Source organism: Diceros bicornis, chromosome 11, assembly GCF_020826845.1.
Source record: "Diceros bicornis minor isolate mBicDic1 chromosome 11, mDicBic1.mat.cur, whole genome shotgun sequence".
NCBI classification, from domain to species: domain Eukaryota; kingdom Metazoa; phylum Chordata; class Mammalia; order Perissodactyla; family Rhinocerotidae; genus Diceros; species Diceros bicornis.
Window position 1 is genome coordinate 48,738,207 of NC_080750.1, and position 25,746 is coordinate 48,763,952.

At 32.3% G+C, this 25,746-nt stretch overlaps 1 protein-coding gene across 4 annotated transcripts in view; it reads right to left on the reverse strand.

The window, feature by feature from the left end:
* Positions 1 to 4,695: 4,695 nt before the first annotated feature.
* The window catches only part of FSTL5 (follistatin like 5), a 688,045-nt gene continuing 666,994 nt past the window's right edge, over positions 4,696 to 25,746 (reverse strand). For 2 of the 4 annotated variants that reach the window (XM_058550291.1, XM_058550290.1), the window contains exon 16: positions 4,696 to 7,270. In XM_058550291.1, coding sequence (XP_058406274.1) covers positions 6,568 to 7,270 — 703 coding nt within the window. In that variant the 3' untranslated portion in view covers positions 4,696 to 6,567. The remainder of the gene's footprint in view (positions 7,271 to 25,746) is intronic. The other 2 variants (XM_058550293.1, XM_058550292.1) reach the window with 1 other exon arrangement.

Below are 25,746 nucleotides of genomic sequence, written 5' to 3' on the forward strand. Positions count from 1 at the left end.
AGTTTACCTGTTGAACCTACACCCCTAGCTCTATGATATGCTCAGGTGAGGTTACGATTTTGTCAATTTTCCAGCTTTTTCTCATTATTAGAGTGACTTTAGAGTCACTCTAATAATAGTCACACATTATTAGAGTGACTACAGATTTCTTTCTAAGTAATGCCAGAATCTTCACATTATTTTTGAAGTATTTTTTATTTTCATTTTTATATAGAGAATCTACAGATTATGCACATCTTGATTTGATTTTTTTTTTTTTTTTTTTTTTGCTGAAGAAGGTTAGCCTTGAGCTGACATCTGTGCCAATTTTCCTCCACTTTATATGTGGGTTGCGGCCATAGCATGGCTGATGAGTGGTGTAGGTCCGTACCCGGGATCTGAACCCACAAACCCAGCCTGCTGAAGCAGAGTGTGCCAAACTCAACCACTACACAACAGAGCTGGCCCCTGATTTCTTTTTTAAAGTGCTATTTGTGAATATTTGTATAATGTATATGTTTATTTATTTATATATTTATAACTTCTTAAATGGCTGAAAAATTTTTTAATCAATTTATTTCCAAAGAATTAAGAATGTTTTCTATATTATTTTGTTTATTAAATTTGTGTTTGTAATTGATTTTAAAACGTACTGGTAATTGTAAGAAAATATCAGGGAAGTGATTTTTGTGTATTTATGTATACATACATAGATACATATATATATATATACACACATATATATTCATTTAATAGATCTCAATATTACATTTTTCAGATCCTATCCACACTTTTATATCCTCAATTTACTTGATCTAATGGAGTCGCCAGAGTCAAGATCCAGTACTATTTTGTTTCTTTGATTTTCCTTGCTTCTCTGTAATTTATACTTTTATACACAGTCATACACTGCATAACGTTTCAGTTAACTATGGACTGTATATACAACGGAGGTCCCATAAGATTAGTACCATATAGCCTAGGTGTGTTATAGGCTATACCATCCAGGTTTGTGTGAGTATGCTCTATAATGTTTCCATGACGAAATTGCTTAATGACACATTTCTCAGAACTATCCTCATTAATAAGCAATGCACAACTGTATGTGGATGCTATAGTTAGTAGGCGTTGCATAAATACTTTGTGATTTATGTCCTCATTTTAGGTTGTAATCATCATCATTACAAAGAACACGTATGTGTAGAAGATAGAGATTCTGTGGTCTAGGATCATTCCACAAACTTACACTAGGATCTTACATATTAATACATTTTATTTAAATCAATCTTGTCATTCTAGATTTAATAGACAGTTAAAAATACTAATGGGATATGTTTGAATATTAAAATTTAATTCTCTGATATCCTCAGATAAGCTTCCACTCTGCATATGTCCAAATTAAAACACACAAACCCAGTGAGGTGTTTAATTGTTGCAATATGTAAAACTACATGGCATATTGCAATATGTAAAACTACATGGCATATGGTACATTTGCACCAAAATAGACAAAATGAAATCATGTAATATTTCTGTCAACAAATTTTAAAAACTATACAAAATTAACATGCTATATGTTAAAATCCTTAGTGTAATAGATATATTTACTTTTGCTCAAAGTATAATAATTATTTCCTTAAAGGACAATTAATGTATCCAAATGCTGTTTATTGATCTAGACAAAGTCATTAATTATATTTTATTCACAAGATGAAATGTTGAGTGTTTTGTTACTCTTTGCTCATAGTTCTGAACAAAGTACAGAACCTTGAAGTAAGAGCAGAATTGGTTTGAAAGAAGGGGATAAGCAGAGGCACAGTAGAGTAATTCAGTGATTATCCATTTTAATAGTTACATATTTTTATGTATGTTGAATCCCTGTCTTGATTATCACGAGACTTTTCACTTGGACTTTGTAACACTGAACAGGTATATAGATCCAGATGTAAAGGATCATTGTACTTTTTCATGGAAGTGCAAAAAGAATTTGTACACATGAATAACATGGATATTTTTCCAATTGAGGCAACAATATATTGAGGCAATTTTGATTCTTCTTTTAAAAGTGGCAAAATTTGTATTTAGACTAGACTTAATTTAAGAATAGAAATAGGCTTCTTGTTATCAAACATTAAAACAGAATATGTTTGGTATTTTAATATGTTTTTTCTCAATTTCAGCCTAATTATAGTATATACAAAATTTAATTATGGACTTGAACACGTCTCAAAACATTGAGAATTTTATCATTACTGAACTCTAGTAGAAAAGAATAATGGTTAAAACCTCTCTAATTCACCAACTGTAGCTATAAATTACTGTAAAATAGCTGTGCATTACCCATTAAATACCACAAGGAAAGCTGATGAATATTACTGAAAAGCTCAAAGTGCTTTTCCATTTACTAATAGGACTATATAATTTATCAAATGCAAACAAACAAACAAAACCATGCTTATGTGCTCTGGTTAAAACTTAGTCTTCTAGAAAGATAGGAAAAGTTACCACAACTTAAGACTGCAGACAAAAATTTCTATAGCGTGACTTTCAGAACATATTTCTGTCTGTGAAGTTTCCCAGGGGAAGTAAATGATATCAGAGTGTGTTTGGAAGAAAAGTGAAAATAAACTTTTGATAAAGTGTTGCTTTTGTTCTCTTTACCCATTCTCATAGAACAGCTAAAAGGTAGACATATGGACAAGTGACATTAGAAGTGGCCCCTTATGAGTTCTTAAGGTTGTAACATTGGGTTGTATATTTTCGTCTTATTTTAGAGTTATGTTGATTTCCATCATAGCAATATTGTTCTTAAAATTTTTCTCACTTTAAAAATATACATAACACAATAATTTGTTAGATATGATTAAACATATTGTTTCATCCTGTAAAATCTTAACTAGGGAATGTATAATCCAGTCAAATTTACTTGTTTTTTAAAAGAAAACCCTGTGAGGAACTTTTGAGTAGGAGTCTGAAAGGTGATAAGGTTCTAAATTGCATTTTTTTTTTTAAGTGCTTCAACTTTACATAGATATAATTAAACAGAAGGTGGAATGACTCCTGAAAATTTTGTTGGTTTAGTGTATATGATGACACTTCTGTGGGAATATAGTCCATTGTCCAGTATTTTCATTAAATTTGTCTTTTATCTAAATTCTCATTCTCTCACCTAAATATGCTTCTCCTTCATGACTTTCTTATTTCTATCAATGATATCATATTTGCGACCTGTAGTATTTGTCTCTTTTTATTATCCATATTTATTCAGTTGCCATTTCAAGTATGGTTCCTAAATATGCCCTGTTTTATAATATATGCTTTCTAATTGTCTTGTATTAAAAACTGTAAACTTATATTTTTGCAGTTGACTCCCAACTGATACCTTTTCCTCTAATTTCCTTTCTCTTTTTTTTTTTTGAGGAAGATTTGCCCTGAGCTAATGTCTGTTGCCAACCTCCCTCGTTTTTTCTCCCCAAAGCCCCAGTAGATAGTTGTGTGTCGCAGTTGCGCATCCTGCTAGTTGCTCTATGTGGGACACTGCCTCAGCACGGCTTGATGAGCAGTGCGTAGGTCCGTGCCCAGGATCCGAACTGGTGAACCCTGGACCGCCAAAGTGGGGTGCATGAACTTAACCACTACACCACTGGGCCAGCCTCCACTGGGCCAGCCTCTAATTTTCATTTTCTTCAGTCAAATCTTCATTCCATTAAAAAAATAGTAAATTTTATGTGTTGTTTTCACTACCATTTCACTTTTTAAAAATTATTGTTGCGTTCTTATCTTCTAGATTAAGTCTAAACTCTAAATTGGTTTCATTCTTCACCTCTCTCCCTCCAAAATCTGAGCATAACCTACTTTTCTTGCCTTATCTATATCACCTTCTTTGCATAAATATTTACTTCTTCCAGTCAGTTTTGCTCAAGGACCGCCCTACATCCTATTCCCAGTCTTGGTTTCACATCTTTTCTCACTTCATGACCTTTATTGCTGTCACAGAATTATCACTAGGTAATTTTACAGCAAAAAAAAAATCACTTCCCTTCTTTTTTTGCTATTACTTCACACTTATCTCCTGCTTACTAAAAATCTACTCTTTGATGTGAGAGGTTTTTTTTAGAGCAGTTACCTAATCATTCTATCCTAGTGTTTTCTTAATGTTCAGTTTTTACACACACCTGCATTATTGATCAGATCATTATTTGCAACATACTTTTATCAGGACATGCATAGAATAATGCTGATGCCCCGTATGCTAGCTCTTACTCTACCTTTTCTCCATCCTTGATGAAAGAAATTTTTACTTCACAAAATATTATAACCTAATATTATATCTGCTTTTTTTCTTTAAAGACTCACAAATGTCAGTGTTTTAACCATTGCACTGTTAAAAAAAAATTGGCTCAATATTTGTGTTGTTAATAGTGTAAGGATGTGGAAAGAAAAGAATTTTCCTTTGAGTTTACTTTTGATATTCCATTCTGATATTCATTCTTTAATACACAAGGAGGGATTCTAAAGAAACAGACACCTTAAAAAGGATAAATTCTTTGCTTTAAATGTTGAAAATGAAGGGATATAGCAAGTTAGAATTGATAAAAAAGACAAACTAAACTGTCTTTCCTTGATAGATCTCATTTGACTTGCCCTCTCCCTGTTCCCATCACTTTCAAAATCACGCAGAACACCAGACTATGTTTGAACCGCTGGGAGGAAAAACAAAACAATACATTGGTATGCACATTAAAACACTGACCACACTCAAGGGTTAAAATGTAAGAGGTTTATTCTCCTTTTATCTAGCAATGTCTACAGACAGAGCATCCACATGGTGTAATCTACCAAAGAAGAATGTATGAGACAGACTTACATTAAATCATTAGGTCACAGACACTTTATATGGTTCATGTTCACAAGGGAGAAAATTGCTAAAAAGAAAAGCAGGTAAGTAGAAACATAAGCTGGTTTTTCTTCTTTATTAAATATACCTCCCATAATGTTTCCTTAAGCTAAGAAGAAATCTACTGTATCACACAGCTCAGGGTGTTTTATACACAGAAGATATTACACACTATAAAATTTCAGGTTTCTAAGCAGTTTTACACAATTTAAACTTGAGTAAAATTTGTATTTAAAAAAGACCTTATTGAATTACCTTCAGTAAATGGAGGTCATTTCAACAGCCCATTAGCAGTTTTAGCAACAATAAAACAAAAATAAGTAAAAAGATTCCCAAAACATGTAAGCTATTACTTTAGGCCTGGATAATTATCTGCTTATTTCAATAAACCAACTGCCTAGTTTTAATTCACTTCTACTGGCTTTTTCTTTGCCATTTAAAAAAAAAAAATCAGCAATAATTTTTACTTCTATGCAGTGTCTCAAATAAGAGGATTAGTTAGGTTTCGAACTACAGCCCGCAGTTAGTGAGAGGGTCATTTAAGGATTATGTAAGAGTTGAACAGAAGTCATTTAGGAAAGTTATTAAGGAATGAAGTTCTCTGATGGGTTATATTTTTGCTCACTGCTGTGGACCTATCCCCTTATTCCTAATTTCTATTACTAATTCTCCTAAACCACTAACACTCATCAGTTCTCTAGCCAGTATTTTCTCCCTGGTATTTATTTCTCTATATGTGGTTTACTCTAAGCAGACACAAATGATGCTTCTTTTTTAGAACTGAAAGTTCCTACTGATGCAACACTGGACTACATGAAAAGAAAAAAATCTATTCTGCTAATAAACATTTGTAAGCAGCTGACATCCGAGACAAACTTGCATTAAAAATATAACACACTCTAGTGATTGAAAGCAAAATGAGTAGAGAATACATTGCAAACATTTTTACCATAACCATTTTTCCTCCTTCCTCCCTATTTTCCAAAACATGCTGCAGATTATACAGTAAGTGTCAAATAGAGTTTGTCACCTGTATGTAACCTAAGAGCAACTTATGTCTTTGTATGATATTTCATTGAGGGTTAAACAAATGACTGAAGGCGGGATTTGGTGCAAGAGATGTTAAACTTTTCTATTCCAATGACAAGAGATTTATTAGTTATGAGGGTGTTCAATATGCAGCTTTTAGCCTTCCTTTTCCTCTTGTGACATTCCCTTCAAGGCACAAAAGATTATAAACAGTGGATGGGACAGAATATTTTGAATTAAGAATTTTAAGGTCCACAGTACCTTTTATTATTGGTTTAAGCATACCAAAAGGACAGAGAAAAAAATAGATAAACCACCCCTAAAATAAAATGGTGCTTAAAGTCATCTGAAATTCCCTGCAGTTATTTTTTAAGTATTTAAATTCCTATTTTATTGGTTTAAAACATAATTATATATTTGATTCTTGTGTGATTGATGGAGTTTCTCATTAAATATTGTGTTAGATATTTCTAATCAATCAATATTTCTAATCAACTAATTGTGTGTCTTTGTCAAAAAAAAAAATCTATTTTATTTGGGCCACCCAAGTAACTTATGTTTGACTAGGATACAAACTTGGAAAGTTAAGCTGTAAATTTAAACAATGGATTAAGTGCAATGTACTGGAAAACTCATCATTTAATAATTATCTAATAGGGTTCCTAGGCATCTCCAACCCAAATGACTGTATTTCCTTTCTCAACTTCAGTGATCTCACAGTTTAACTTATTGAGTCTTCCATCTAGTATAAAGAGAGAGTTCTTAGAAGGTGTCATCAGGTATTGACCAAACAAGCCACTGTCCTGGATTTGCCTGTTCTTCTGGTTCCAAGGCCATTCTTCTGCCTTGAGTGGTTCCTTAAGGCTCTTGATCATCTTAACTTTCCCAGAGGAGAGCTCCACAAAGAGCACATCAGTTTGTGTGCTTGAACTACCATAGATGTTGTACTGGTGGGCTTCAGTAAAGGATGGCTGAAACGCCAGATCAGATATGTGCAGATTTGTGTGAATATCAAAAGCCTCCTGTATTTCTCCTCTGATGGTAATGTACTGGACCCTTACAAGACCTTTCACGTCATTAATGCTGACAAGATAGTGCCCATCTGGAGAGACATATGGAGTGCCCGTCACATCACTGTTGAATCCAATGACTGAGTCGGTTACAGTGTCCACTATGAGCTGTGGGGGAATTGCCCCAGTGCTGTCAGGTTTGCAGCCAATGAAGTAGTATCCTCCCAAGTGTGTATACGCCAATGCTTGAGGAATGCATTTATAGTCCCTCAAGTTAATCGTCTTGATGTATGACATGGTTTCAAGATCAATTTTCTGTAGCGCAGCTTCATCTTTATGAAGAATAAATCCAAACCTGAAAAGATGAAAACCAAAGTTAGACAGGAAACTATAGAGTGGCTACCGTAAGAAAAAGCATTGTGGACGGATGAAAAGGGCCATCACAAGTCTAAGCATTAGTTGTCAGGCTATGCAGCAAATTGTGTCAAAATCATGTTAAAATTAAACCTTAAATTGTGCTGCCCTCCTTTTTTTCTCCAGGTCATTCTTTCATTACAGCCAAACAGTTATAACTCACGCTGAAGGAAGCAAAATAATTAAAAGCAATATGTCTAGTTAATTGGAACAACAAATTTTACTATTACCATAGAGAGTAAAAAAGTAAACATTGTTTGGGTGTTTCTAAACCTTCTGATGTTGAATAAGCTTGATTAACTGCTATGAAAGCCAGCAAGAATAAAAGGCTTGAATATAGATCTATTCCACTCACTTCACTTACTTCTTATATTGTTTTATGGCCATCAGATAAATCTGATATTCATCCCTATTTAGATAATTATCCATATCTTTCTCATTTTAATCTGCCTCACAGGAGTACTGTAACAGATACAGATTTGGGGCAGAGGGAGGCCTATAGGACTATTAGACTTCTATTTGTTACACTTTAGGATCACCTTGATTAACTACCGTTATGATTTTACCATTTATTTTATTATAAATTTTAAATACAAGTTAAATTTTTCAACCTTGCCATGCTTATATTGTTATTTTTAAGCATATAGTTTCATTGTATTGGCTATCTTACATTGATCAATGATGAACTTTGGAGATTTATAGTATTTGTCCAATGTTGTGGGTGTTTTTGTTTTGCTGAAACTAAATTATTAATGTTGGGATTATAGGAAAAAACTGTAGGTTCACATCAGGTTCTCTATTTAATTTATTTTTTTAACTTTAATACAAAGAATGCTAGTTCGTATACATTTATTATACAACACTTTATTAAAGTCTTTGTTTACCAGTTAAAAAATACACAAATAAATAAATAAAAATAAATAAATATATATTTTTAAATTTGTTTTAGTGGCCTCTTTAGTTACTTCAGTGCTTTTCAAAGCATTTGTCCTGAATACTAGCTGCAAATTATCAGAAGTCCCTGTGACAAGGGTAAATATATTTTGAAATCCTGACCTATAAAATTGGTGGTCTCCTAGCAAAAATAAGTAGGTTAAATAAGATAAAATGAGATAGGAACTACTATACAAATTTACATCCAAAATTGATATTGGCCAATAGAATTGTGCAGGACTTTTATTTTTGTTTTTGTTAATAATATCGATTAAAGCACTTCCTAATATTTCCAAAAGCTCCAGAAAAATAAAGATCAGAGAAATATTGTTACATTGTGCTCATAAAAATAAAATGACTTTATTGTAAGTATTAAAGCAAAGGAAAACAAAACAAACAAAAACTCTAAAGATAGCCAATTATGTTATTTTCACCTGTGCAATTCATTTTCAGTATACTAATTCTTATACAAAGTTTTATTTATGTAAAAAGATTACCATTTCCACACATAATAGAGAAATACGGTTCATTCAGGGTAATAACTCCTTAAAATTTTAAATATAAGCATATAGTAAGTTCAAAATATAAATAAATTTATGTCTTTAACATCATAGAAAAAAGAAGATGAATGTTCTCAAAAAAATCAGTCGTGTTTTAATTGTGGAAAGCAGGGAGTGCATAAACAAATATTTTACTAAGAGACAAAATTGTTACTGCTTCTATGTTACTACATTATACATATAGCTGGGAATCCATATTGTAATTTTAGCTATAACTGAACATTTGTGAAGAGACTATTTGTTGTCATTGAAGAGAGTACAAATCCTTCTACGCAAAAGAAAAACTACAATGTATTAGCTACTCCTTTATAAAGATTTCTTAAATATTTATTGAACAACTACTAAATACAAGGCACTGGGAATATATTGGAGATCAACATAACTCTCCCTGCTTTCAATGAGTCTAGAAATTTTGAGTGATAAAAGATTGAAAAACTGTTAGTGATTAACTCTTAATTACAGCATTCTGCTATACAATTACTTTAGTAACTTACTTTATATATACTTGAATATACTAGAATAAAGTAATCATTTTGAAAATAATATTTCTAATATATTTCAAAATGACATGCGCCATTTCTGGCTTATTTCTCAGATCTTTTTCTTTTGTCCTTAATAACTGTGTGTTTGTGTTCTTGAAGTAAAGATAGCTCATACCATACCTATTCAGGGTAAAATTTTAGTCCTGATTACAACGGTATGAAGAAACATTTATATTTTTAACTATCACCTCTAAATATTCCCATTGCAATATTCATGCCTAGTACAGGTTTTAAATACTATCTGAATATTAAAGAATAAAAAAATCCCCGAAACTGAAAACTAAGCCCTATTATTTTTGTGTCAGCATCAAAAATATCATAAAATCATAAATATCACTATCCACTCTCATACTTGTCTTAATAAATAATTAACTCCAATTGTTGTAAAGTGATGCTTTTCCATTAATGGACAATCATTAAGAATATGTAAATATGTAGATGTATGATTTTGTCTGGTATTATTTATGAAATTATAAATTATGATGGAAGATATTGTCTTTTTTTCCTGTTATACATTGTACATGTGCTCAGAGGCAAAAGGAGTAATGTGCACATTTAATAAAAGCCATAAGCCAACCAAGTTTTGGCATTTCAGCTTTGCTCTTAACCTTGAGTCTTCTAGTCCCTTTGGGCTGTGGTTTTAGAATGCTCAAGAGGAAGAAGGAGATAAGCTCTAACTACTCTTGAACTATTGTAACTCTGATACTAAAGAACACAGTCAAGTTTTCTATGATACAATCCAGCCTCTTTCAGAGGTAATTACAATTTTAAAAAATGGTCTGGTTAAAAATGCAAAAGCTCTGGGGGGTGATAAAATTACATCTATTTTGGCATCCACACTGTATGCTCCTTTAGGACTACAGATCCAGCTACATAAGCAGATGCATGAGAATGCCTTCAATTTTTCACTACTGATTTATTGGGTAGGAAGTGGTGTCTCTAATTCAAAATTTCCCCCTAGTACAGATTGATATTCAGAAGTCTCCCACTGTTCATTAGCCTGTGATTAATATTTACGAGGCTCTCAACTTTCATGCCTGCTTAGTATAATAAAATCCTGCACAGTACTAGGCCTAAAATAGTTTTTCTAATATGTGTCAGAATGTGTATAGGTTGTTGCAGACTGTGAGGAATGAGAGTTAAAACTTACTCTTGAGTAATCACTTCTTTTACTAGGAAATTAATGCAACTAGGAAGGTTTGACCTCTTAACACTGTGTGGATATGTTGTTAGATTTGGTGAGGAGAGATAGAGCAATTTTTTTCTTTCCCAAATTATTTTCTTTTTCTGAATATCTAATCAATCTAATTCATTATAAAGTTTATAAAAAGATTCAACTTTAATTACTGTTTTTATGCTTTAAGGTGAGGTCCTGAAATGATTCATACACAGAGAACTTGCAGTTTTGGATGAAGTAAGGCTTCATTCAATCTAGGCTGATTTAGTTGCATGCTCCAGTTTTTCAATGTAATAGATATGTGACCTTATGTAAAGTCCTTGACTTTCACAAGTTTCAATTTTCTCATCAGCAGGAAGAGGGTAAAAGGACTACCTTGCTTTGAGGATGGAAGTAAATGTGCGTTTATTATCAGGCCAATAATATGTTTTCAATAAATAGAATTTGTCCATGCTTTATACTTTAAGCAGCATCATTTTTCCATTATCAATCAAATAAGATATTTCCTATGAAACAACAGATTATTATAATCCATGGACAGAAAAAACAAAAACTAATTATCAATATTCCTGGATAACCAGTATTCCCACAACGTTAAAAATAAGCGTATAGTGTTACTCAAATGTGGCAAGATTTTTCCCTTTGTAAATGCAACAGAGATCATGCTGACAATAGAAATTCACATTTTTATTCTTGCTCTCACTTGAACCAACAGGATATATGTCCAGCCCACACCTACTCAATCACCAAATCCCTCATGTTGTTAGGAATGAAGGCAGTCTAGCTCACTCCATCTTCTTTAGAGAGCTGTTTCAGCTCTTACTGAGGGCATGGGGCAGTAGGCCATGGTGTACTGGGAGAATTTGAGCTCCACACAGATGATGGGATTTGAAATAGATGCCTGTCTTACTCAAGAATTTTCACTAAAATTAACAGAAAATTTTGTGGCTGACTTCAAGACTTAGATATCTAAGGACATGGAGACTTTTAGTCAGAGTTTATGTCCTGGCAATTCAAGAGGCTTGCAAAGGAAGCTCTTGGGTAAAGAGGGGAAAATAACAGATATTTAGAGAGAAGCATGGCTGAAATATCATGAAGCCCAATGAAGAGTAACAGCTCAAAAGCCTTCACATCCCACAAGACCAGGCTACATTTCTTGTATTTGAGTAATGAATAAGTTCCCCATATCTCTCACTCAGACCGTCCCCAAATAGGTCTGGTCACAACGAATCTCACAAAGCAGTTTTCAGTCACTGTCACTCCACAGCATCTGCCATGATATTCCACTCCTGTTCTGCTTTCAGATCTATCATCTGAGGTGCTACTGAAGGAAATTCATAACTGCAATTAATGACCTGTATTAATTTGCCATGGTCAGTGCCAAGAGCATTGATACCTCAAAGCTTGGAGTGAAAGAACCTCATAAGCTTTGCAGAATAACTATTATTTTATCTCTGGAGCCTAAATATTGTACTGCTGCTCCCCAGAGTCCCCACAGATTCTCACCTGAACAGTTCTTACTGCTAACTTTTAATATTTAACCACTGAGGACCAATCCCCACACTAGAAGCTGGGAAGTGTACCTGATGTTCCCTCTCCATTCCTACATGATCTCTTTCCTCAAACCCTATCATCTGCACATCCCCAGATTTTAAAACAAGCCTTTCCATGTACCTCGGTTGATGGAAATGGGAAGTAGAAAGTGGAGACTGGGTGTATTTGAGCATAAGATTAGCTAGATACTCTATCTTGTTATAAAAACAACATTGCTGGGCCAGCCCCAGTGGCCTGGTGGTTAAGTTCGGTGTGCTCCACTTCAGCGGTTTGGGTTCAGTTCCCAGGTGCGGACCTACACCACTCGTCTATCAGTGGCCATGCTGTGGTGGTAGCTCATATACAACAAAAAGAGGAAGACCGACAACGGATGTTAGCTCAGGGTGACTCTTCCTCAGCAAAAAAAAAAAAAAAAAAAAACACAGCTGCAATCAACATCTAAAACAAAAGAATTTCCCAAAACTTTTCTGATGTCTCAATTATAGAAGCCATATTCTTAGAAATAAAATTCCTGAACAAAATAATTTGAACAGCCCTGGGAATTAGTTGTATTGGGATTTTACTTGTGAAAATCTACATCCAAAACACATGATCAAGTAATTAGTACTTCATAAATAATAATGGGGAGGATTATTAATATCTTGTTTTTCTAATCAGATTACAAGTATCATGTTTTTCCAATTGGAGGGTGAGAAATGCTTAACAGGCAACAAACTAAAATTATAACCTCCTCTCCATATAATTAATATACAAACCCACATACACAATGTGCTGTTGAAATGACATCTCCCATTGTGTTACGGCTGACAAAGAGTTTTCATGGACGCAAACCATAAATCTGACATGAGCCATCATTCACTAGTTTATGGATTCCTTTATATTTAGTTGTTTTCTATTATCCCAGACTGACCCTTGTAAGAAAAGATTGAATGCTGTTCCTAGTCAAGTGCCAGAGGATTTAGTTTTTATCTGAACTTCACACAAATAGCTCAGTAAAACATACCTGTTCATAAACAGTGGTCACATTCATATTTGGGAGAGGGGAAGCACAGAGAAATAGAATTGATACATTTAGTAAAGATTTACAACTAGAGGAAGGACAGTTTCTGAATAGTCCTAATGCTTAGATGTGTTTGAAAAATGATGGTACTTTGAAGTTTTCTGTTTTCCAAAACATAGATTGAAAAAGCTAAAATGAACCCTCCTACTTGGCTTTTATAAGTATATTATAGAAATTCTATATTAAAGCTTTTAGCTACATTACTTCTTCCCTACCAACATTTTTAGAATTTTTTTCCTAAAAAAAAAAGTGGAATGTGTTTCTGAATACTAAATTCCCTATCTTCTTTCTTCTCTAGTATCCTATTGTTCTGATATGTAGGGAGTTTGATTCTTCTAGGGAAAATTGAGACATAAATGCATAATTTAATTATAGTATATTCAGGATGTCTAATTGCTTGACAGAATTAATACAGTGTTTAAAGGTCTATCACTTCTAGTGAGTAACAAACATACAGAAAGAACAGATTTATTAAGAATTCTGTGCACACATTTATACTACAGACTATATTTCAAATACCAAAATCCTCCAACTGTTTTTGAAGAGCTTAAGAGCTTAGGAAAAAACCTGACAACTCTGCCTTAAGATGGCACTTTAAAAGCTTGGCTGCTCTTCCCAACTTGGTTTTGGCAAAATAACATGAAAATCTGAAAATAGCAGCCACCCTGATCCTACCCATTTTTCTGATTAGGATGTGTTTTATGCAGGAACTGATAAATGGAGCAAGGTGACATAGCAGAAATGGAACTAGTAATTAGAAGAATGAGAAATAATTTGAGAGTACAGAGGTGGAAATAGAATAGGAAGGTAAAACAAAGTCTAGAGCAAATTAAAATCTATTAATGAATGAAAAAAATATTAGCAAATTGTCCATTGAATACCTGCGAGACAGAAATAATTGGTGAAAAAAGGTTCCATGAAGAACCAGTTTTGTTATGAATTGGGTTCTAGATACTATGTGATCAAATTTAGTAATTATTCGCAACCTACTATGTTCAGTACACCTTGTAAAACCTTATGAAAGAAATGGAGAGGAAATAAATGGTCCCTATCCTTAAGGTAATAATAATCAAGCGGTGAGGTGCTTATAATTCTATGCCCCGACTTTCAAAGAGTGTTTTGGGAAACTCTTCAAAGATGGGAGAAGAGATGGCTGTAGCTACGTCTCTGTTCCAGCTACTAATTTACATTTTTGTTATGCTAGGCTTTTACTTAAAAGAGAGTTTATATTAGTCTGGATCCCAGAAGGAAATGAACAAATTGCAGTTAGAATAAATCAAGGAGGGTGCAATAAAGAGAGTGTTTATGGAAAAGTAGAAATTGACCACAACAGATAGTGCAGTAACATGGAGAAAGTAACAAGAAAGCTGTTGTCACTGCTATGTCCTGCAAAGAAGGAGTTATATGGAGAGGTGTGTCTTGTGAGGAGCTGTCACCTTTGATCTAAAGAAACAACTGGTCTCCTACAAATCAGCAGACGAGGAGCTGAGGGGTGGGGATTATATACTCTGGTCTCGCTCTCCTTCTTCATGCAATCTCCAGTCAGGTATTCCATTGGCCAGACTTACCAGAAATCATATTTGCCAGCCTTCTGGGACAGAAAGCAAGGTGGAGAAGAGGGGAGTGTGTACCTGGGGATAGAAATGGAAAACAGCAGCCGCAGATTTTCTTGGCCAAGGAGTCCGAAAAACTCACATGTAATGGGTATATGGAGCTACATGGAGTGAGGATTGTGACATATACGTTTAATTTCTAATTGGGATCTTTTGACAATTAATGAGAAATTGTTCTATTCACAAAAGTATACCTCTCTCTCTCAGTGTGGTTTTGTATCCTCAAGGATGCTAACAAAGACTTCCTCACAAGGTGACTGCAGCATTCTAAGAAAGAACACTCTAAAGAGTCTAGTCTCTGCTTGCTTCATGTTTGCTTATGTCCCATTGACATAAGGAAATTACACAGTCAAGCCGAGGGTCAATGTGGGCGGAGACTACCCAAAGGCATGGACACTGAAAGAGAGGATTCAATGGAGACCGTTATTATAAGAGACTACTGTGTATAAGGTAATGCTTCAACTGTTGTCGTTTTTTTTTTTACCTTGAGGTAGTTATCTATTAGTGCCTACTGTATTGAATAGTCCATCACTTCCCATTGATTTGGAATACCACTAATAGCCTACATGCATTTAGTCTATGTCTGAATGTTCTATTTACTTCATCAGTCTTTCTCTTCATACATAAGTTTTGCATATTACATTAATATTGCATTAATTAATTAATTAATATTACATAAATAATATTGGATTTATTGAGACCTATATAATATGTATAAATATCCAGGAGAATGAATCTCTCACAATTTTTTCCTCAAAATTTATTGGCTCTTTTTTTGTAATGTTCCATAAACTTTGCAGTTTATCAAGTTAAAACACAATTAGTATTTTTATCTTACATTTTAGAATCAGCTTATCTAATTAAAAAATATTGATGTCTTGAGGAGATTTATTAAATTTATATATTAACTAATGGAGTTTTAACATTTTTAAAAGGAATATGATTTGTGTTTCTATTTATTTGATTCATTTTTAATTACTATATCAAAAAATTAATTTCTTCTTGGGGATATTCATAGATATTTTACCTTTTTAGTGGCTAACATTAATGAATTCTTTTTTCCATTATATATTCTGATTGGTTTTTGTTAGTATGTATACAGTTATTAATTTCTGAATATTAGTTTTGTGCCCCTTAACATTTGAATTATTTTATTTTTATAGTAGGTTTACGTCTGATTTTCTGCTGTTACCTATATTCAAACATATCGTCTTTAAAGATGGATAACTTTACCTCCCCTTTGTAATTTCTAACCCACTTAAGTCTCCATCTTTATCATTGGTAGCAGCTAGTACCTTCCTCTTATTTTGAAAATATAAATTTCAAAATTGGCATTGACCTAGTGGTGTCAATACAGAAAACTATTGGTGGAACAGAATAAAGATTTTAGAAGCAGACTCATGTCATACATAAAAATTAAAAATATAATAAAGGTAGAATTTCCCATTGGTAGAGAAGGTATAGGCTACATAATATATTGTGTTGAGGTAATCTTAATACATATAAGAAAAATGCATGTATATCTCATTTTTTACACAAAATAATATCTAGATAGATATTGAAGTCACAAAAATATTATAATAATATTAAAAAATCAATATTATATAGCAGTATTATAATTACATTAAAAGCATCAAATATTTAAATATTGGGGAAAATGAGACCTTCTTAGGCAAGACCCCACATTCCGTAAGCCAAAAGGTGAAGCTTGATAAGGATGACTATATTTCAGAAACGAACAATGGTTAATGCAATCTACAAAATGAGCAAAAATATAATTGGAAAAGTCAATATTCTGACTATATAATGAATTAACTAAAATCTGAAAAAGCGAAAAACTAGCAAGAAAAATTAGCAAACAAGCCAATGACTATTTCTCACACGGGGGAGGGTATTAATGGCCTATAAGCATCAAAAGATTCAAAACTTCCTAAATAATTAGGTAAATATAAATTTAAAGCCAAAAATGAGACATTTATTTTTACCAATCTATTGGTAACAACAATAAAGTGTGTTCAGATCTAATATTGGTAAGTATATGATTAAATATGCTCTCTCACGTACTGTTGCTGGAAGCATAATTGTTTTAGATTTTTTGCATAATAATTTGGTATTATTTCTTAAAATTAAAATATGACTCTAATGAAGCAACGATGTCTCTTTGTATCTCCCCTTAATAAGCGCTCATAAATGACTACAAAGTAGCATGCACAAGGATATTTACGTTGCAACACTAGTTGCAATAAGAAAATTTAGAAATAATCTACTGTTAAAATAATAATAATCTAAATAGTAATAATAATAATTTAAATCTAAGTAGAAATAATCTATAGTTTAGTAGAGCAATGCTTAAATAAAATTTGAACCATACACCAAATAAAATCTCACACTGAGCTTACAAAAATTATATGTATTAGTAATGACACAGAGCTATCTCTAAAACTGTTCAGTTTTAAACAAGTATATACCAGATTAAAAAGAATACTATGTATTTTGATGCACTTATATGTAATTGCTTCAATAAATGAACTGAAAAATTACTCAACAACCTGTCTATTCTTCTAAAGAAAAAAGTGCTATGGGTGCTTATAAAAGAAGACTTTTACTTACTACTATATATGCTTCTGCATGGTTTGAATACTACATATATGCATCAAAATATATAAAGAAATTATGCAACCTCACTATTTCTCAACTAAATAAAATTAGAGCAGTGAGATGCCATTCTCATTCCACAAATTAGGAATGTATGATGTTAAAGAATGTTCAATGAAATTGGCACATTCTTATACTACTAATAGCAGTGTAACTTGTGTGCAGAAAATAATTAGCAATTAGCATCAGGGATCTTTCATGTACCTCTGCCATTTTTCATTGTAATTAACTTCCTGCTTGACCATCCCAAGGGAATAATAATAAATATGGATAAAGCTTTATGTACAAATATATTCATAACATTATTACATATAGTAATGAAAATTTGTAAATAACTCAAAAGCCCATTTATAAGTGAATATTTATGTAAATAATGATATAGCCATTTGATGCGATAGAATACACATGTTGAAAATATAAAATATTAATTAAAATTAATGTTTATTCAATAAAGTTGTATGAAAATTGCACAATATTGTATGAGTGGTATGATTAAACCATTAAAAATAAAATAAGCAAAGCCTCTGCATGCACTGAAGGTAAATATGCCCAAAGGCTAACTTTGTTAAGTTTGGAGACTGAATTAACTCATTTTGTTTTGTTTTATTTTAAAGTTGGCAATCTTTGTTCAATGAGAATAGTCTATTTTCGTAATAAGAAATACATTATATATTTCTATGTATTAATAGAAATAAAACAATATGTAGGAACTCTAGATAAAAGGCTCAGGTAGCTCTCATGATAACTGTGGACCATCACTTTAATCTTGAAGATGTATTTACTAAACGTCTAGATGAATGTACAGACTGTGCTTGGTGTTTCAATAAAAAGATCCATCCACTTAAAGACTCATCTTCAGAGAACTATAGACATACTGAAAAAAATTCTTAAAATTCCAGAATATGTTTGGATATCAAAGTAAATGAAAAACGTGTAAATACAAAAAATACTTGTACTGAATAAGCCAAGGAAATGATGGAACAATAAATTCATAGTACAAGTAAAAAGGATATAATAACTGAATATTAGCCAGAGGCCCAATGGGAAATGTTATGATCTGTAATATCTATAAAGAATTTGAGTAGAATGAAACTAAAAGTTTACCAGAAGGAAATGCTTACAGCTGTGATTTCAGTAGATAGAAGAGTACAGCAGAAAACAATTCCATGGAAAAATTGAAAACAGAACAGCATCTTCCTCTCAAGACATCATTCCACAATGTTAATCAGAGATTATTTTTTATATTTCTCTAAACTATTCTCTCTTTGAAAGTCTGCTTTGAAATCCAACCTGGTATAACTAATTATTTTTTTACAACTTCTATACTCACAATGGTACCTTTCATAATTGTCTTAACTCTCTTTTCAACAATATTGGAAGATTTTCTATTTTTAAGTCCATTTTACATAATTAATTATAAGTAATTTGATGACTGAATGTCAGAATTCAAAATTGAATGTGATTTTATTGCAAATCTCTGAAAAGACATATTTATTTCAGAGATTGAACCAAGCACACATACCATGGAAATGAGGACAAACAAGTCTGAAGTAGTTAAATCTATATAACTACCTCATCAATTCTGCTTGAAAATTTAATCTTATTAACTTTAGTAGCTTTTCCCTGGTGACTTCTTTTAATTGGCACAATGATGCTATAGAGAAACATGCCATGAAGTTTTATGAGGAAGAAAGTAGAAATAGAAAAACAAAGTGTGCCAAATCCTTATAAGTTTGCCCAAATACTGTAATTTCATTGGTTTTATTTCTATTCGTATAATGGTGATTATGTTAGTTAATTCCCAGAATGCTATGAGAATAAACTAGTTTAAAGAATCTCAGTGTTTTAAATCATAAAATTCCTATGAAGGGTGAAGGTAACATACATGTAACTAGAATCATTATAATAATGAACTGAACAATGGTTGTATTCTACTTGCATGGAAATTAGATGGCTGCTACATTTTATACGTAACTAAGGCTAATTAATTTAGAGCTCAATAATGACATACTTTTATTACTTTTTTACATTGATGTTAAACTTCTCATAATTATTTGATTAGCTTTTACTTTTTAATCAGTCATAGGATTTTTTAAAGTGATTTTTTCATATTTCTATATAGCCATCAGTCACTTAAGAGTAGAGAAAAAGCACAAAGGAACTGTTATTGGAAAGATCTGGGTATAGCTAACATTTCTGATGACAATCTCACAGAAAGGGAAATGAAAGACACACATGCGTGCATGTGTGCAATTCAGAATCAACACAATATTTCTTTTTTTTTTAATTTTTTTAATTTTTTTTATTGCAGTAACATAACGTATAAATTTTAGGTGTACACTATTATACTTTTATTTCTGCATGGATTACATCATGTTCTCATGAACACCACCCAAATACTAATTACAATCCATCACCACACACATGTGCCTAATTATCCCTTCACCCTCCTCCCTCCCCCTTTCCCCTCTGGAAACCACCAATCCAATCTCTGCCTCTATGTTTTTGTTTGTTGTTGTTATTATCTACTACCTAATGAGCCAACACAATATTTCAACAAAAATAAAAAACTTAGCAAATTACAGGCAAAATGATCAATATCTTTTAGAAGTATTTCAAATAAAAGTTATTGTTTTAAACAATAATCTGAATTATCACTAATAATCTGAATTACTAAAAATATAAATTATTTGACTCTTAGACTGATTCCTCCCTTAAAGAATCTATAGAGCTAAACTTCACTGTAGAACACAAAATATTGGGAACTAAGCAATACATTTTGGAAACAATGTCACATTGTGCTTTTTCTGAATGTGTTCCTAGTATCAATGGATTATAAGTTCTTTTGCTTTAACCAATAGATCTAGTAAGATATATTTCTGTGAGGAAAGGACTTACACCTCTGTTTGGTTATACTTTCAGCCTAATTTTCTTCCTTGTGTTGCCTTTATGTACACTGCACACTGTCCCTGCTGTGTTAGATTCTTGAACGGAGCCTGATCTGATATCCCCTTCCTAGCAGCCACCACTTCCTTTATTGAGTTTTGATGATGTAGATCCAAACTCTATTATGCCATCCAATGTGTAATTTTAGGCACAAAATCAAAAATCAAAATTGTAATTAGTACTTCCCAGGCCTATTAATAATTAGTGAATATAAATGACAGTCAAAACATTGAATCAATGTGATAATAGCTTTAAACACTTCAAAAAAGTACAGTTGTTCTTAATTCTTCCTATAGAACTTCCTGGTTTTCAGGCTTCTTGGGCATTAGGTTTTCTTGCTGTTTTTACAGTATCAACACAGAGTTTATTTGTGAATGAAAAACAAGAAGAAATTTTGAAAAATTAAGAAATCTGAGGAAGTTTTTAAAAATTTAAAGAATTACTAACTATTGCAGAAGATATGATCTAGTTTATTGACATTGAAATGTATCAGAAGTGAACTATTTTCTTGCACTTCCTTCCTGGTATATTCTTGGAAATTTTTTTGTTTTTATACTATTAATGATCTATGTTTGAGAATAGAATTCCTTTCATCTTCTTGTCTCTTCATAAGGAAACATAATTCAGAATTTACAATAAGGAATTATATATGCATCTACATTAGCAATAGAGATATGTATAATTTATATTTGAACCAAAACATTTTTCATAGTCTAGTTATTGGAAAATCATATGTCAAAAATATGGTTAAAACAAAAACATGTCACCAGATATTCCACTTTAAAAAATAAATCTACAGGTTTCACTAAATGATGTCAGCAAAAATGATGCAGTAGAGAACTCCAAGGTCTTGTCCCTAGACATAAATGGACTAAAGATTGCTAGAATAAACTTTGTTAGAACCCTGGAAAATAGTCAAAAGTTTACAGCAACGAAGCATATACTAAATCAAAAAAGGTGACAAACACATTAAAAAAGGTTTTTGGCATTTTAATTTAGTCTACCTTATTCCACCCCTCTTCCCTGAGTGGTGACAGTCTTGAAAATGGCAACCCACATTCCTACTGTAGGTACCTGATTCCAGAGGGAGCAGAATGGACCTTGTTGCCAAGGGATTGTGTTTGTGTGTTTTGGCTAGTCTTGGGGTTCCCTGAAGTACCAATGCAAGGTGCTTGCCTGTGTTTATCTAACTGAGAACTCTCTCAGTGAGGAAAAACAGCTAAGCAGAGGGTATTACTGGAAGATATTTAAAGGCAAATTAACAAGCTGCTGAAGCCTTGTCAAAATATTACAATTAGGCCAAACAATAAATGCACTGAAATTCTAAGAGGAAATGCTGGGGAGAAGATTACTTTGGGAAATAAAAGCTTTGAAAGTTCCCACAAAAATGGAGACTCAAGAAAGGCATGCATATATCCAGGACAGAATATATGAGAAAAGACCTGAGAAAATCTTAAGCTTTTGCTTTTCACTGATCCTCAGACTCAACGTGAGCAAAAAGTGAAGGCTAAAGAACAGTTGTAATGGCCTGGCTAAATGTTGAAAGCGTGCCTCAACACCAAAAGGCAAATCTGCAAAGACCAGAAGAGTTTGTTTCTTTCTTTCTGTCTGTCTCTTACCTCCCCTTTCTTACTCTTTTTTGGCTCTAGACATTTAGGAAATCTTTGTCAAATCACAAAATGACCACAAAAAGGCTAAAGGAACAGAGATTTGAAAGACAGTATATAACAAAGAATAAAATATTTTAGAAGGTGTTTTAGAAAAGCAACTAAAAAACAAACAACTATTACCCACAGAAAGCAACAACAACAAACCGTGAGGAGAGGAAAGAATCTGATTTCTAGTGTTTCCAGATGATGATAATGAAAAGGGTGAGTTTGAAACAAAAAGTGATAAAACATAAAGAAACAAGAAAGTATGGCCCATCCATAGGAAAAAAGAAATTAACAGAAACTGCCCTGAGGAAACACAGACATTGGCTTTACTAAACAAAACTTTAATTCAACTGTCTTAAATTTGCTCAGAGCTAAGGAAAATGAAGACAAAGAACTAAAAGAAACCAGGAGAAAGATACATGAATAAATAGAGAATATCAATAAAGAGATAGAAATTATAAAAAGAAACAAAACAAAAAAACTGTCACAGGAGACAAAAAAGGACATTATATATTGATAAAGGAGTCAATTAATCAAAATGATTCAAACCATATAAATATATATGCATCAAAAAACAGAGCCCCAATTCATGTGAAGCAAATATTGACAGAATTGAAGGGAGAAATAGATAGTTCTAAAATAATAGTTGGAGACTTAAATATTTCATGTTCAATAATGGAACAAACAACTAGACAGATTTTCAATAAGAAAGTAGAGGACTTGGACAACACTATAAACCACCTAGACCTAATGGATATATTTAGAAAATCCCATCCCAAAACAGCAGCATACGCATTTTTATCAGGAACATATGGGACTTTCTCCATGATAATCCATAGATTCAGCCAAAAAATAAGTCCTAATAAATTTTTAAAAATTAAAATCATACAAAGTATCTTCTCCAACAACAGTGGAAAGAAACTAGAAATCAACAACAGAAAGGAAATTGGAAAATTCACAAATATGTGGAAATTAAGCAAGATTCTAAAGAACCAATGAGTCAAAGAAGAAATTACAAGGGATGTTTAGAAGTATTTTGAGACAAGTGAAAACAAAGACACAACATACCAAAACGTATTGCACTGAGAACATTGCTCAGAGGTAATTTATAGCTATAAATACCTACATTAAAAAAGAAGAAAGACTTCAAAATAATAACTAAACTTTGCACCCTAAAGAACTGAAAAAGAAAGAACAAACTAAACCTAAAAACAACAGAAGGAAATAATAAATATTAGAGTGGAGATAAATGAAATAGAGAATAGAAAAACAATAGAATCAACAAAAACAAAAGTCAGTTCTTTGAAAAGTGCTACAAAATTGACAAACACTTAAGTAAATTGACTAGGAAAAAAAGAGAAGTATCAAATTCTAAATCAATAGTGAAGGTGGGGATGTTACTACTGACCTTACAGAACTAAAAATGATTAAAGAGAATGCTATGGACAATTATATGCCAACAAATTAGATAACTTAGATTAAATGGATAAATACCTAGAAAAATACAAACTCCCAAAACTCACTCAAGAAAACATAGAAAATGTAAACAGACATATAACAAGTAAAGAAACTGAATCAGTCATTAAAAACCTCCCAAGAAAGAAAATAATGGCTTCATTGATAAATTCTATTAAATATTTAAATAAAAATTAACACCAATGCTTCTAAAGATCTTCCATAAAAATAGTAGAGGAAGTAACACTTCTTAATGCATATTAAAAGGCCATCATTACCCCGATACCAAGGCCAAATATTAAAAGAAAAGAAACTTACAGACCAATATCCCTTTTGAATACAGATGGAAAAATCCTCAACAAAATACTAGCAAACTAAACCCAGAAGCACAGTAAAAGGATTATACACCGTGAGCAAGTGTGAAATAGGAGTTCAATATAAGAAAATCAATCAATATAATTGTCTCCATTAATAGAATAAAGGAGGTCATGGTCATCAAAACTGATGCAGAAAAATCATTTCACAAAATCCAACACCCCTTCATGATGAAACACTCGGCAAATTAGGATGAGAAAGGAATCTCCTTAATATGATAACGGTTATTTATGAAACATCTGCAGCTGATATCTTACTCATCATCACTCAAAACATTCCCTGTTAGGTCAGAGACAAGACAAGGATGCCTGCATCCACCACTTTTATTAAACATTACGCTGGAATTTCTAGCCAGAGTAACTACGCATTCTTTTAAGAAAAAGAAATGAAAGGTATTCAGAACGGAAAGGAAGAAGTAAAACTATCTTAATTCAAAGATGAGCTCGTATTATATACAAGAATCCTAAAGAATACACACACACACACATAATTAGAGCTGATAAACAAATTCAGCAAAATTGCGGGATATAAGATCAACATTCACAACTGTTTTATTTCTATATACTAGCAATAAACAATCTGCAAATGAAATTAAGAAAACTTTTCCATTTACAGTAGCATAAAAATAATAAAATGTTTAAAAGTAAATTAACTAAGGAGCTGCCATATTTTCACACTGAAAACTACAAAGCATTATTGAAAGGCATTAAGGAAAATTTAAATAAATTAAAAGTTAGTCCTTGTTCATGGACTGAAATATGTAGTAATGCTAAGATGGCAATACTCCTCAAAGTGATCCATAGATTCAATGCAATCCCTGACAAAATACCAAAGGCCTTTTTTGCAGGAATGGAAAAGCCAAATATGGAATTGCAAAGGATCCAGAATAGGCAATCAATCTTGTAAGAGAAGAACAAAGATGTAGGACTCACATTTTGTGATTTTAAAACTTACTAAAAATTTACTTTATTCACAACTGTGTGGTTCCAGCACAAGGATAAAGTTTTAGACCAATGGAATAGTATTGACAGTCAAGAACTAAACCCATACATCTATGGCTAATTAATTTTTGTTAAGGGTACTAAGACTATTCAGTTGGGTAGGATAGTCTCTTCAACAGTGGTGCTATGACAAATGGATATTCACATGCACAAGAATAAGGTGAATTCCCTTCTTCATACCATATTAAAAGTTAGCTCAAAATGGATCAAATATCTAAGTAAGATGTATAACTATAAAATGCTTAGAAGGAAACTTAGGTATAAATCTTCATGATCTCAGATTTGGCAATAGATTCTTAGATATGACCCTAAATGTACAAGTAACAAAAGAAAAAAAGATAATTTGACTTTACCAATATTAAAAATACTTGTGTATCAAAGACCACTATCAAGAAAATGAAAAGACAACCCACAGAATGGGAGAAAATATTCACAAATCATATGTCTGATGTCATCTACTATCTAGAAGAAAGAAAGAAATCTTACAATGCAAAAATAAAAAGATAAACAACCCAATTAGAAAATGAACAAAAGACTTGAATAGAAATCTCTCCAGTGAAGATTTACAAATGACCAACAAGCACTGAAAAGGCATTCAACATCATTAGTCATCAAGAAATGCAAATCAAACTGCAATAAAATACCACTTGACACCAATTAGGATAACTATCATCAAAAAGATGAATAATAACAAATGTTGGCGAGGATGTGGAAAAATTGGAACTCATACATTCCTGGTGGGAATGTAAAATGGTGCAGCACTGAAGAAAACAGTTTGACAGTTTCTCAAGAAGTTAAACAAGGAATTATCATATGATCCAGGAATGCTATTCCTAGGTATATATCACACCAAAATTGTAAATAGATATTCAAACAAACACTTGTACACAA